This window comes from Melanotaenia boesemani, chromosome 22 (genome assembly GCF_017639745.1).
Source record: "Melanotaenia boesemani isolate fMelBoe1 chromosome 22, fMelBoe1.pri, whole genome shotgun sequence".
NCBI classification, from domain to species: Eukaryota; Metazoa; Chordata; class Actinopteri; order Atheriniformes; family Melanotaeniidae; genus Melanotaenia; species Melanotaenia boesemani.
The window spans coordinates 23791915-23807657 of NC_055703.1; the positions used below are offsets into that span (position 1 = coordinate 23791915).

The following is a 15743-nucleotide window of genomic DNA, read 5'->3' on the forward strand; positions in this document are numbered from 1 at the left end:
AGTGTTTGTTACTCTGGCTAATTTAATGAGCTAACCCAGCTAACAAAGCAACATTCAGGGGACGTTGTCTGAATGTCCGAATGTATCAGCGACTGTGGACAACTTTCAAACGTAGTCATGCCAGCTTTCAGTGCTGCTGTTCATGTTGGCAGGCGGTAACAGATTCGATGTAATTAGGACTCTACATCACAACACTGGTGGCACCACAAGTTGGTGTAACACACAAAACGGCTGCTGGATTAATCTATAAACCCAAAATGGAGTGGTTCTACACAGAGAGCAAGTCTTTCAGTGTTGTATCTCACTAATCCTTTTAAACGAACAGATTTTATCACTTTCCCAGTGTGAGGATCACATGGTGGTTGTGTGCGAGCCCTATGACAAATTAACTTTCAGTGTACAGCATTATTTATGCAAGGTCAGGTGAAAAATTGACATTGCAACTCTATTTTATGCATGGCACTGCTGCATTGTTTTTTCTGACCCGTTTTCTCTCTTTTCTCTTTTCCAATCAGAGGCCAACAGGCTTCTCCTGCACCAGGGATGCTGCCATGTGACGGGGCGGCCTCAGAGCCATAACCCCACCATCAGCGCTCCGTCATCTCCACTTAAAGCTGTTTGCCCACCGCTGACACCACCTGCAGCGTCTGCTTCTTCCCCCTCAGCTTTGCTCAGAGCTCTGAACAAAGCCACCACAGCTGCCACATGACTCATCCACTGGAGCCCTAGATCAAGTAAGTACAGTGTGGCTGCTCAGCATTGTGACCTCTGTTTGTATGTGGAAGCCTCAGGTGAACAGTGTTTTTCTATACTATTGCAGCTCAAAGCCTGTTGGGATTTTTACCCCTGCAGATTGCAAACACATTTGTACAATATATCCTCTCCATACTGACTTTATTGACCGAATCATGTTTTATTTAACATTTTAATGTGCATATTGAGCTGCAAACTAAGGCTGTAGGCCATGTTTGCAGGATGTCAGCAGCGGCTATGAACAAAGGTCAGCATTTAATATTCAGAGAGATGTTAAAAAATACACCAGCTTGCTTCTTGGTTGTATTAAGCAGAAAATGTGGATTTCTTTTGCAAACAAGCATCTTAATTTGTATCATGCTTGTTTTGTGATTTGGCTCTCATGATTGATCTGTATGTTTTGAAATGATTGGAAGCGTTAGATAACATTATCAATTATCTTGTTTTATTGGATCACCTGTTTTGGTTTCAGTGTATTAAACCAGCCTCTACAGGAATGTGGTATCTTTTCCTTAATAAACTGCAGGATTATCTCTACTTAGTATAAATAAAAGATTATTTTCAGCTCCTAAACCATTCGATTAATGGCTTAACTGTTCATATAATTCATCATGTTGCCCTCTTTCAAGCAGACTTTATGTGCTGTTTGTTGTGTGGTTTACAGGCATATCCAGACCTTTTAAGCATGTGCATCTTTTATAGCATCAAAACCTTTTATTTTCTTTCTCTTCTGAATCTATTCAGGACTAATCCAAAGTAAATTTTTAAAGCTGCAAAGATAAATCAGAATGAATTAAAACGGGCTGAGGCAAGCACACAAATATGAGTTATGCAAACATACTTAAAATTTCAAAGCGAGTGTTGGGTTGTATTTATTTTGAAAGGGCAGCTTTTTACATGATCGTTCTCTGTTTTGCAGAGTAAGTTAACAGTTGTGGTTGTATATCTAGTCAGTACAACTTTGAACAACATTTATTGTTGTGGTGTATGAAAGTATTAGATACAAGGCCATATATGAGAAGTTAAGATGAAGTCTCTGTGTTGAAGATTAAAAGGAAAATAAGCAGTCCTTACTGTCTACATAGATGCTATCATGACATTCCTCAGAGGTTTTGCTCCGTGTTGACATGAGAGCATCACACAGTTGCTGCAGATTTGTCAGCTGCACATCCGTGATGAGAATCTCCCGTTCCACCACATCCCAAAGCTCCTCTATTGAACTGAGATCTGGTGACAGTGGAGGCCGTTGGAGTCATGTTGCACATTTCCATTTGGACAGCAAAAGGAGGCATCAATATTTATTCTATAATCACATCACAGCCACCAGAATTGTAACTAGATTGTGAGATGCCTAAAGATTCCCTCCACTTTATGGCACCCGGTGTGGTCTTCTGCTGCTGTAGCCCATCTGCTTCCAGGTTAAACATGTTGCGTGTTCAGATTCTGCATACCTTAATTGAAGCCTGTGAATATTTGACTTCTTGTTGTCTTTCTATCATCTCCAACCAGTCTGTCCATTCTCCTCTGACATCAACAAGACATTTTGGTCTAGACAACTGCTGTTCACTGGATATTTTCTCTTCTTCAGACCATTCTCTGGAAACCCTAGAGATGGTTGTGTGTAAATATCCCAGCAAATCAGCAGTTTCTGAAGTACAACCATGCCATGTTCAGAGTCATTTAAATCTCATTTTTTCCTCATTCTGATGCTTGATCATGTCTGCATGACTAAATGTGTAGAATTGATGCCATAGGGTCGTTAATTATTTGTGTTAACAAGCAGCTGAACACATGGACCTGCTCAAGTAGCCTGTGAGTGTGTTTATATTCATATGTTTGAACCATACATGTTGTATGTACGATTTACCAAATAACCCAGTGACTGTGGGTTCCAGTCCTCTGGCTTTCACCAACACTGCAGGCCGCTGGCTTTTCTATACACTAAGGACTAAGAGTTGTAGTGTCTGTGGAGCTGTGTGGAGTCCAAGGTTATTTCTAACTCTTGGTAAACATCCTGGATCTGGGTGTACACAGATGGTGTGGAACAATGGACTGGAGTTTAACAGGGTAGTAGTTTGAGAAGCAGTGACTTTTAAAGGTTGTGTGTGTTTAAATTAATGCTCAAGGCATGCTCTCAAACCATATTTAACAGCTTCTCATAATTTTTGTTAACCTTTCCCTGGTGTTTTTGTTAGTTTTGATGTCATAGTATAAAAAAAATCTTTTACAGGCTTCAAACTTCCGTTCAGTGGACGAATTGAGATTTTTTTTCTCGATAAGCTATTAGGGTGCATTCACACTGCTGCTGCTTTGTCTGTTTTAAACGGATTGCTTTGGTTTGATTGGTTTGCTTCCACAGGTAGTACGATTTGTTAGTTGCAGTGTGAACATCAACCGCATCAGAATGCATCGATGTTTACTGTTTACTTGTGGTGAAGGGACTGGTGGAAGCAAAACGATTTCTTATTTCGGTCCTGTCCAATAAAGGCACTCGGTTTTCTTCTTCTTCTTGCTTTTTCATTATTGATCAGTCATTGTTTTAAGAAGTATTGTCCCTTGGAGAGCAGTTGTTACTATGTGATGTTGTCCAGGTAGTTTGATCCGCTTTAGTTAGGCGCAGAAGGCAAACCAAACCAGAGGGAGGTGTGAAATTTTTCTGGAAATCGCCGCCCAGTTGAACAGCGTCTCCTCGGACTATCCTGGTGTGAATGCCACTTGAGTCATCATTAATTTTAAAAAACTAGAATCAGCATTCAACTACAATGCATTGATTAACAGTGATTATAAAGGTGAGGTTGTGTAACGAATGCTCTGATCAGCAGTGGTTAATTATGAACTGATAATATGACTGTCCTCAGAGAAGTTCTTTTATTTTAATTTAAATTCCTTACGTAGGAAGAGTATGGGTAGAAAATTTGTCTTATCTGCTGTGGTGATTTTGAATTATTTAAGCTGCATCTAGATTTTTATTCAGAGTAAAACCTCCTTGTTAATGAGACACAAGCTCAGATGGAGCAGGAGCCCTCTTTATGTCTTGTAAGTCATTTGGCTTGGATAAATTATCCACAGAGACGGGGTCATGTTTTGTTTTTTGTTTTTTGGAAAGCAAGATTGCTGCACTCTGTAAAATTAAGCGAATCCATTTACTGTGTTGTGCATAAACCGAAGGTCACAGCTTGTGTTTGAGGGTCAGATTGACATGTCCTCGGAGTTAGACAAGGAGCCTTCATAGTCGATGGAGAATCATCAGCTTGTGTCTTATTTCAGAAAATTACCTTTTCATCTATTTAGAAACACTTGGGTTTAGTAGAAGCAGGATGTTGGTGGTATAAAGGCATTCTGTTTGTATATTGATTGAATTATGAGTAAACTAACCCTACACCTGCCCTCACGTGGAAGTCACATGCAGACATCCTCCCACGTCACTGCTGCTCACTTAATCCCGCCAATGGAGTGACAGTGGTGAAGATCTAAGATGAGCTCCTGCTTGTTTTCACCTGTCCATGTGTTCATGTATTATCTGCACGCACAAGATGAATGAATGAGTCAGTTTCACTGTAGCTCTGCTTGACTACAGCTGTATACACTCTCTGCTTATGTCCTATATTACAGAGGGTGGGCCGTAGCAACAGTGACTGAGCAGCTTCTCATGGGCTGTACCACCTTCATCTAACAAAGAGGGGTGGCCCTGCAGCGTGCATGAGCAGCATGGTGATCTGATGTAGAAAATCACTGTTGTGTATGGCTTTGTTTAAAGAAAACAAACAAAAAACTCCTTGCATCATGTTAGAGGTTAACATCAGTTTAATTCACATTAAGTTTAATTTCCCTTTGGCTATATTCTTTATATATTCTATATAAAGAATATAGCCTATATATATCAATTTAGAACAGTGAAAAAATTCACGAAAAAAAAAGATGGTTGGAAAATAAAGAGTTCTTAGGCTGGTGTGTCAATTGTACAGGAAGATCAAGAGGAATGCACTCATTAAGCTTCAAGGAGTCTTAACACTCATCCTTGTTTAAGGTTGGATTAAGATAAGTATTACTAATAAGAAAAACAGAATTTCTTTGGTGTCTCATCCCTCTCTTATCTCCTGGTAATTCTCCATCCCTCACTACCCACTCTCTACCTGGTGGTCTCTTCCTCACTCCTCCCTGCAAACCATACATCGCCACTTTTGAATGCATGAGTGCATACACTTGTATGACCGAAGACGGAGGACGCTTTGAGGTAGAAAACCTTACGAGACGGCTGCTGGTTGTAATGGGGAGTCTGTGGAGGCGGTGGACTATATCTCTTAGAGGGCTGGCTCTGTTGTGCTGTTGCTGCTGCTTTTTCTTTTTCCTCTTCGGCGGCTGAAGGCTCAATCCTCCCCCATACGTCACACGGAGAGGGGGGAGCGGGAGAGGTCAGAAGGTGCAGGAGGCTGACCTGGTGTACAGGTGTGTGGGTCAGGATGGTAACTGCTTTTGCTTGTATACGTTTTTTTTTGTCGCTCTTTGCTGATTACTGCGAGCCTGATGTGTGTGAAAGTGTGACTCAGAACTGAGGCTGGGAGCTCACTGCAGCTGTAACTAATTATGGGTGTTTCAGTCACATGTAACACAGCTTAGAAGTTCAAACTGTGCAAGCTGTCAAACGTTCAGCACTGCTGTGAATTAGGTATGTACCTTTTCAGGTACATCAGAGAAGGACAGTAACGTAGCAGCAGAGATTATTCTTTCACAGACTCATCTTTAACAGTCAGTAATTATCTTTGCCGATTAGTCTTTTTATCATAAAATCTGTTTTTGTTTAGTTTTTTTTTAATATATTGACATCTTTGTTGCTGTGATTTACATCATAGTTATGTTCATTTTGTTGAGCAATAAATGAACAAGAATAAGATGACTTTGGGGAAACACCAACACAGAAATAAAAATTGAGTTTTAAAAATGTTGCTCATAAAGAAGAAATAATTTTAAGCAGTACAGTGCATATGCCAGGCCTGTAAGTAGCGCTGCAATGCGGACCACAGAAATACGCCAAAACTTGTGTGGGCAGGGTTCGGGCTTTTGTTTTATCGGTTCAAGAAAGAAGCATTTGGATGGTAAATACAAAAACACAACTGCGGCATTTTCAGATTTATTTTCTGGTTTAAATAAAAACACTGGTTTCATGTGGCCGAAACAGCCAAACAATAAAAAACTTTAGCGGATACACCTAAACTTTCTCAGCGTGGGATTGGCCTGGATCAGTGAGTGCCAGTACTGTACAGGGGCTGAAAAAAATCACCCAGATAGCGAAAAACGCTTGGTCCAAAAATGCATTTTTGTTTTGGCCCAAATTTGGCTTCACTCAGTAAATGTGCTGAATTCCATTACAGAATGATAACACAATGACTTACGGCAAAAGTACAAAAGCATTTTAGAAATTTTCCACTCAAAGATTACAGCATGAAAATTTTATTTAATAGTAACTTGGATTTTCTTTCGTCAGTTTTGCATGTTTTGCATGTGTGCATATGTGTTTGTTATTAATTGGAAGAAAAGTGTTTGAAGTGTGAACTCGATGCTGGTGAATGCCTCCCGTTTGGGGCTCATCCAGTCGGTCTAAATTCCCGGCTGCTTGAGACCTGACAGGAAATTACAGGAGCACTTTGATTTGATCCACAATGGTTACTTTAAGTGTTAAAAAGAGTTTGTTCATTTCTAACAAGCTTGAAAGTCAAAATTGGGTGCAACGGCCATCCTGAACCTCTTAGACAAGCTTTCTTGATATTTCTCATTTCTAAGTAGTCTTCAGGAATAGTTCTCCGGACTTTTTCAAGGACTTTCCAAAGCTCTTCTTTGGATGTTTCTGCCATTTTTTTCCCGTTGTCTGTCCAGATGATCCCACACTGCTTTTATAATGTTAAGGTCCAGGCTCTGTGGAGGATTCGTCCCTCCCATCAGAACTGTTACCTCTGATTTTCAGTCCAGTTCTTGTACCATTGTCTTCCTGTTTTACCTTCATTAAAAATGGCCTCCTACGGAGATGATACCTGATTATGCTTTGGCCAACAGCTGAATATTTTATGTCTGTCAAAATTTGAGTGTCCCAAAGAAATGTGAGGAAAATGTGTCCTTGTGACAGGCTGCTGATGATACAGTTGAACATGCCATCTTTGCTAACTTATCTGTTATGTGTTGACACAAAATTTGGTTCATTTATTTGTTTAGGTGCCTGATTTCATGCCTGAATGATTCATAGGTCATTGTTGAAATGAAAATATTCTGGTACAAGTACTGAACTGAAAATGAGCGAAGTAGCAGCCAACGTCAAAGGAAAAAGTTTGAAAGACCTTCAGAAAATTTTTGAGTACTTTTGCTCAAGATTACTTAAAGAGATTGAAAGAAAGTCTGGTGGCTTTGAAGCCAAATTCAGAGAAATGAGGAGTGAATTGAAACTTTTACAAATCCAGGTGGGGACCAGATTTATTTAAAATGGCAAAATACAACAGGGAGACATTGAAAATCTGCAGGACTGTGGCCCTTGTAAGAATGAATTGATTAGCCAGGATCTAAACTCCATTGTAAACTCTAGTCTAAACTCTATCGTAGACAATTGGCCGTATTAATTAGATGAATATTTGTGTTCTTTATTCCTGCAGACTGTTGATTTTACTCCAAATTTATTAAAGTATCAGTCTTGATTTATGTTTCTGCATATGTTAGGCAAAGAATGAGAGTCCAGCCTTTTCCTTCTTATGCCTTATTTATGTAATATAATATATTATATTCAGATCATGGAAACTGTAGAAAAGGCAACTGAGGAAGAACAAGTTAAAGGTTTAGTCTTGTTTTGTAGAATACTGCAGTCGAGTACATTGATCCAAGCAGCATCCTGCTGATGCCTCACACTGAGTGCTTTAATCTATGTTGTTATTTGCAATAAGTGTGAGGATTGCAGGACTGTTTGTCTGCGTGTAGTAGACTAAGACTGCAGTTCATCAAGTTCATCCAATTACATATAAACTTTTGTCATGGTTGGGATGTGGAAACAAAGCTTGCTAGCTCTATTAATGATGTGGAGTTGCTCATAAACACTCGCCAGATGGGAGAAGCCGTTGTTCAAGATCACAGGAGCAAAGAAACAGGAAAGCCCGTAAATATGATGACGGCTTGTTGTTCACAGCTGATGAACTTATCAACTAAATGCACATAGGCTTCACTCTGTAGAAAAATGGATCATTACATGTATTATTATAGAATTAGCATGCAGCTGTAGCATGTTCACACACCAAAATGAATCTATGAAATCATCTATATCAGGTAAAGGGGTGCAGAGCGTTAAGCGGATGCATTTGGTGTTGCTCGGAACATCATTAGATGTAATTATGGCAACTTGTGTTTTCTACTGTCAACAAATTGTTAATGTGCCAATTCCCAGAAATGCACTGGCTTCATTTTGGCTTGTCAACAATGATAAATGGAAACATATCAAGGACATTTAGGAAGGATGGCGCTTCTCTTCTTTTCATTCAAAAAGAGGCCATTTACTTTGCAGCAGAAACGATTACTCAGCAAAAAAGTATGTTTTTAGGTAATCAGATTTAATATTTACTGGCTGAGTATTTAGTTTGATTTACTACTAAATATGTTGGCTTAAAAAATCATTTTAGACTTTGAGATATTGTTTTACCCAGGGAATATTTATTTATTTATTTATTTTTTTTTTTTGTAGCTATAATTAAGGGTTGATGAAAATATTGCTACCTTCTGCATCTGTATGCCATCAAATGCACAAGCAAAACACCGCCTTGACAACAAATTTGACCCTTTTTTAATTTTATTTGTTTGCTTTATTTAACCTCTTCCTCACTGATTTTTTTTTAAATCAGTAAAACTGTACATGGGGCTGAGTGAGATCCATGCAGCACAAATTAATTTTACACATGCTAAGAATTCCCATCCTAACATGCAACATACCAAATCACGGGAAGAAACTCAGCTTAAAGACTTTACCAAGCATCGGTGTCCAAACAAAGCACAGTCCAAACCTCAAGCAATTATTTAGGCATGCAACAAAAACATAAGAACAGCCCAAATTCACTCTTAATTTCCCCACACAAACAAGGCATCATGTGACAGCAGATACTACTAATTACAAAGATGTCTGACTCATCCCTCTGCAAAAAAAAAAAAACTGTTCGCTAACATCTGAAGAGTTGCAAAAAAAACCTTTACCTTTTTTCAGGACTGTGATTGGTTGACAGAGGTGTCAATCAGGAAAATCAACCAATGGGTTGCTGAATTATTTCTATATTTTTTTTTTTATCTGTGAAAAATAATTAATGTTAATGTTATAATTAGCTTTCCCATATGGTACCTGACCATTTGGGGACATTTAGGTGATTCCAAAATTTTGTATTCTATCAGGTAAATTTACTCTAATACAGTAATGCATATATTGATTCTGATACTTTTGTAGTAATCTTACATGCTCAGCTTTCTTGTGTGACCATGATTATACATATAGCTCTTGTAGTTGTCAGTATATGTCATTTATTTTGCGTTTGTCATTTTGGACAGGAGGCAAATCTGAAGCTTCACAAAGAAATAGGTAATAGTGTTCTCTGCAGAGTCTAATTTGTCTTGTTTTAAATGGGGGAGAACTTAATACAAGATATATGCTGAAGTCAGCATCTCTAGAAATGAGGCTAATTTGTGTTTTGTGCATGATTTGCAGAGCAAGTCTCATTTCTCTTATTTAAATGCTGCATGCTCACAACACCAGGAGGGCCGAGAGGGAAGAGGGGTGATTTAAGGTGAAACGTAAACAATCTTCACCAGAAAGGATTATCTTTCTGTGAGCTGCATGGCCTTGCAGCTGTGCCCACGACATTTGTGCGACAATGACGTTGGTTTTTGTTTTGTTTTGGTTTTTGGGGTCTTTTTTTGTTGTGTTTTGTTTTTTGCCTACAGGTTTAAGATGTTTTGTGGACGTCTGTACTACAGAAGCATCTTTTGTTGTGGGGGCTTTTGCCATATTGTCTGTAACTTTCCAGGCCCCACATGAGTAAGCCCAAGTCTTTCTGTGCATTAACCCCTCTTAGTTCCTGTCATTGTACAAATGAGTAATACAAATTCCCCTACAGCTTGCTGGGGGGGGGGGGGGATTCATGTTTTTGTTGTTTTTCTTCAGTGTTGCTGTGCTTTATTGATATACATTTTTATTTAGGTTGTAAAAGTAATAAAAAATACAGTTTTTGATGGCAATAAAAAGGTTTGCGCTTTAATATTTGCTTTAATGGATCCTGCAGAAACCTTGTTAACTGCTGTACTTCAGCAAATGTTGCAGCAGCATTATCTGTTGCCACGCCAACCATCCTGATGAAGACAGAGATGTGGTGTGTCGACATAGCTTCTAAAGAAATATTCTGCAAGGGCACACAGAAGAGGGATGTAAGAATTATAAAACACAACATATTTGAGAGGCTCTTCATAACACCACCACCTGATTGAGTTGAGTCAGCACCACATCCAGCATTCATTTAGAAGATAGTATACATACATCACTGTGCATCTCTTGTATGTTTTCATTTGTTCACCATTAAAAATCAGCTCAGTGCAGCTTGATAGTCAGTGAACAAACTATAAAGATTACCAGAGACGCCAGGATACAGGTGTCTTCCACATTTAGACGCAGCTGGTTTGTTCATAGGGATGCAAACGTTTACTGACTTTTCAGTATCATCACAGGTCGCTGGCTGAGGCAGCGGCTGATGCAGTGAGCGGTGGGATCAGTGGTTGCCGTAACATATTCTCACCACCAGTCTATCAGTAATTGGGCAAAATGGTAACTTGCCTCCACAATGGTGTGTCCTCCACCAGGATCTCTGTGGTCTGAATTTTGCCTGTTTTAATGGCGTTTTAATGTTGTTAGTTAGGGATGTCACAGTTACTTGATTTAACAATTAATCTCTGCGTAAATGCCACGATTAATCATAATGATGCACAATATCATTACTTTCCATAAAAGAATGAAAACAAAGTTGCACAACATCTATGTGTTGCTTTGTTTTTGTTCCATGCGAGACATAGAAGAGGCGCACCGGAGTGGGAATGCATGGCAGAAGAAGTTATTCCCTCTAAATAAACTGATTGGGTTGCATGGTGGTGTGGTAGTTTGCACCGTTGCCTCACAGCAAGAAAGGTCCTGGTTCAAGCCTCTGTTTGGGGAGGAGAGTCAGGCCTTTCTGTGTGGAATTTGCATGTTCTCCCCTTGTATGCGTGGGTTTCCTCAAAGTACTCTAGCTTCCTCCCTCAGTCCAAAGACAAGCATGTTATATTAATTTCTCATTCTAAGTTCTCCTTAGAAGTGAGCATGGGTGGTTGTTTGTCTCTCTGTGTTGGGCCTGTGATGCACTGGTGACCAGAGTGCACCCTGCCTCTGGCCTGGTAATAACTGGAATAGGCTGAAACCTCTAGATTTCTACCTGACTGCAAGACTGATGTCCATAATGCAGTCAAACACAGTCTAATGTTCTCTAATAATTCTCATCAAGTTGTTCAGCATAGCCTGCAGGATATAGTGTAATACTATCTTTTTCATGTTGCCATAGTTACTGGTTTGCGCACTAGAAGGTTGTGGTAGTTTCTCGACCAGATCTGTTCTTTGCAGTCCTCAAAGCACTGATGTTAAACTGATGAATGAGCCAGTATAAGCAGGTTTAAAAAAAACAAACACTGTGACACAACACTGTTGGTGCAGATTAGAAATGTAAATAGTTGTTTGTTTTCAGAGACTAAATCTTGAGAGAAGTAGTTGTTCCTCTGTAAACCTAAATCCCTTCATGGTCATATTGACAGTACATGTTGGTGAGTAAATAATCTCAGTAAAGAGGGCTGTTCTTACACTGATGGGTTTCTAATAATGATTATTTTGCTTCCGACAGTTCTCTTTTATTGTCTTCCTCTACAGGTCAGTTTAAAAATGAGTGCAGTAGGGGAAAGCCCCCTGGACCCTGCCACGTCAGAGTCACGCAAGAGGAAGGGCTCACCATGCGACACATCGGGGCAAAGGTAAATACCTGCACGGCATCAGCAGACACTGCAGAATAAAAACTGTGCTCCGCTCTCTGTCACATATTTTCCATTTAACTCTGTAAAAAGTAATAAAAATCAAGAAAACTGGATCCTGTTTTATAACATAAAGAAATAATGAAGGACAAGCCACTGAATATTGCACATGGATGAATATACAGTGTTATAGTCATTGGTAGTTAGAGGAGCAAGGTTTGGTGAGTCAGTAATCTCTGAACTAGAAAGCTGATCCCCCTCAGTTAACCCACATAAACACACCAAACTGTGATTACAGTGATATTATTCCTGCTTAACCTCATCCTCGCTTTAAAGTAATCATTTTCTCCTAAAAGAATGTTAGCAGGGCCCTGTAATGAACTTACCCACCCAGAATGAACCCCACCTCTCTCTGGGTGGCAGGAATAGGTTGCTGTAGGAACTGGATAAATGGACAGAGTTAACATAAAAGTTGTTGCTGCTCTTTTCTCACCAAGTTGTCTGTTTTACGTCTAATGTTGGGATACAAGCTGTGTCCTTCTCATCAACATTGCAGAGGCCAGAATTGATCCAAGACCAATACTGACCCCTTCTGTTGTGCTATTGGCTCATTATTTTTTAGTTTTATTTTGACTGGTCCCTATTCATTCATTTATTAATTTATTATTTGTTCTGTTGATTTAGGGACAGGCATTGTACATTTTATCACAAAAAACTTTTTATTTTTTTAATTAATGCATGAATACATTTATTCATTAATTTGTTTTCAGATCAATTAAAAACTTTATTTAGAGAGCACATTTCATACAAAGCAGTGCATTGTTTTAAATAATAAAAAAATCAATAAAACTTGTTTTGCTCATTTACATACACACCTTGTATATTTATTCTGTTTTCATATATACCAGGTTATGGCTCTGTAACGGGTGCAGCTTAAGTGAAAATGTTTATAGTTTTATATATATTAAAGGTTTATTATGGACATGGTTGAATTTTGAATCAAGCTGCAAATCTAAAATGACAAAAATCATTTTGTATAATGTGAAATGTTACAGGAAGAAAATTGTGTGGTTTTTAAAAAAGAAAAGAAAAGAGGCAGGAAAATTCCAGGCGGCGCGTCCTTAATTTAGACCATTGTTGTAGTTTATTCTTTAGCTCCAGCTTCGGGTCAGTGTGAGGTGAAGTCAGAGCATTTTGAATGAATGTTTTTAGTTTAGTGTGTGAGTCTGTGAGGCCCGTCAGCTGATGTAAGAGCCCAGCTAACATTTCTACAGCAACAACACAACCACTGACCTGCGCATTTCACACAGCAGCGCCCTCCCCCTCCCTCAGCCGCCACGCCTGCGTTCAGGCCGGCCAATTCGCTGACCTACTTTTACTGTTGTCATTTCACATCCACGTATTCTCACATACACTCCTCATGATCGCCACATACCTTACCGGTACTCCTCAGTTTGGATGGATTATTGGAACTGGAGATGGAGCGTCTGCAGAGATGAGTTAGAGGTTGTTTTGTTTCACTGTGGAAGATTTCATGTTTTTATATTGTAGAAACAAACAAAAGTTACTCCGCTAGATGGAAAATAGCCGCAGCAATAACAGTTGTTTAATTAAGATGTATATTTATCATGTAAACTTTAACAATCCTCATTAAACCACATGTTGATCAAGAGATGCAGAAGTTTCAGTTCTTTACTTTTATGAAGCACAAAATGAATTGATTGAAAAACAAAAAATGTAAATATTTTTAGATAAATATATATTTTTATTTAAATTAACATTTAATATCATGGCTGAAACTAATGATTAACTTCATTATTTAATATAATTAATGCAACAAAAGATCAACAATTAAAGAAATTATGCCATGTTTGCACAATATTTAAGCAAATTAGAGATAAATGAGCTTCTCTACTTTTTATATTAAATTCAGTACAGATTTGTCATAATTAGTTTATTTATAAAATTCCTTCTTGAGACAAATCAACTAAAACAAATACAAGAATAAAAGTATTAGAAGATAAACTGATGCACGTCTTATAGCTGCTCTCTGTTGAAATGCAGCTACTTTTGATAAATCAGGTCTCAAACATGAAAAATTTTCACACATGAAGAATTGCCACATTAAACTAAATGAAAATGCTGTTTTCTGTTTGAGACTTCTCTAGTTCTTCATATACAAGATGATTTTTGCATCCCTTTGATTGTTTTAGTCATTTTCCAAAAGCACAGTGTAAATGTTGACCCGATCTCGGGTGGTCATGTGTGGTTTTTTGCAGTGTGGAGAAGCGGAGACGGGAGCTGGAGTGCCGCTACATCGAGGAGCTAGCCGAGCTGCTGTCCTCCAACATGGGTGACATCGCCAGTCTCAGCGTCAAACCCGACAAGTGCCACATCCTAAAGAGCACCGTGGACCAAATCCAGCAGATCAAACGGCGCGAGCAGGGTGAGGAAGTTCACACACACACACACACACACACACGCACAAAGTGTGGAAACTTAGATGAGAACACTGATGTTAAACTCTACACGACATATTTTCTTTTACTGATTTCTGATTATTTCCTTTTGACAGAAAAAGCTGCTCTTCTTTCTCCAGATGATGACGTGCAGAAGAGCGACATCTCCTCCAGTAGTCAGGGGCTGGTGGAGAAGGAGGCGCTGGGGCCCATGCTGCTCGAGGTAAACCACCCTCACCTCCGCTGTGCTGTCAACATTAACAATCATCACACTCACTCTGCTTTTGTTGTGCTTCTTTCTCTCCCTCTCGGAAACTCAGGCCCTTGATGGATTTTTCTTTGTGGTGAACCGCGAGGGCCGCATCGTCTTTGTTTCAGAGAACGTGACAAGTTACCTTGGATACGCCCAGGAGGAGCTGATGTCATCAAGTGTCTACAGCATCCTTCATGTGGGAGACCACAATGAATTTGTTCGTAATCTGCTGCCTAAAAGCCTCGGTGAGTGAGCGCCACTGAAAGACTGAGTCTGAAGTCCTGAAGTTAAGAGCATTATGTTTATAACATACATGAAGTTATAGTTTAGGCTTCTTTAAACATGACAGTTTGGTTTAGAAACATTTTAGTGGCAAGAACTATATCTTGGGTGCAGATAATTTACTTTGTTTGTAAACTGAAAATTGTGCAGCTCAGGTTGATTTGAAGAGATATGGAGGAGATAAAGCGTGCAAATTTTGTTCTTCATGCTCCATACAGAGCTACAAATTATACTTGGAGAAACAAGTATGCAGAGGCAGCACATGCGTGGGCGAGAGTGACAAGAAGCAAAGCTTCACTCTGATAAAGTTATTTCACTATTTAGTTTACTTTTAACCTTGAAAAGAGGCTATAATGAAAATAACTGGTTGGCCATTTAAGGGCCGAAGAAAGCAGAAGAGCAGAAGAAAGACGAACAATTGTATTTTCTCTTCATCATTAAAACTTTTCTTTCCTGCATTTGAAAATTTATCTGCACAGAAATCTTAGTGAAGACGACCAACCATGCTGTCAGTTTTTCTTGAGGTGGTTTTAGATTCTTAAGTGTATCTTGTAATTTTGAGTTTTAGCAAAGACTTTTATTTTATTTTACTTTTTATATTTTTTTATTATTGAATTGTTTTTATTTTATACCTGAACGGCCCCATTGTTTTGCGGAAATGAAAACTGTTGAAAATTGACTACTTGGCCTAATTACAAATGCCATAAATCTTCAGTAGTAGGAAATAAAAAGCTCTGATTTATCACTGCAGATTGAACATGGAGGCAGAGGAAATTGGAGCTCAGGTTAAGAGATGGAGTGAGACATTTTGGGAAAATGGGTGTTTTACAAATATTTCAAAGTGTTGACACTGAGCAGTCTGAAATCAAATAAGCCTTTCAGGTTCTCTTCCTCTGCTCACCAATCACTTCTGTGAAAATAACATATGTAAACAACAAAAATAGTCCCAC

The 15743-nt window shown here is 38.9% G+C and overlaps 1 protein-coding gene across 1 annotated transcript in view; it reads left to right on the forward strand.

The window, feature by feature from the left end:
- The window catches only part of ncoa1 (nuclear receptor coactivator 1), a 57769-nt gene that overhangs the window by 21355 nt on the left and 20671 nt on the right, over nt 1-15743 (forward strand). The window contains exons 2-6 of the mRNA XM_041975018.1: nt 516-734; nt 11702-11802; nt 14079-14245; nt 14375-14481; nt 14579-14756. Of these exons, the coding sequence (XP_041830952.1) occupies nt 11714-11802; nt 14079-14245; nt 14375-14481; nt 14579-14756 (541 nt within the window). The 5' untranslated portion in view covers nt 516-734; nt 11702-11713. The remainder of the gene's footprint in view (nt 1-515; nt 735-11701; nt 11803-14078; nt 14246-14374; nt 14482-14578; nt 14757-15743) is intronic.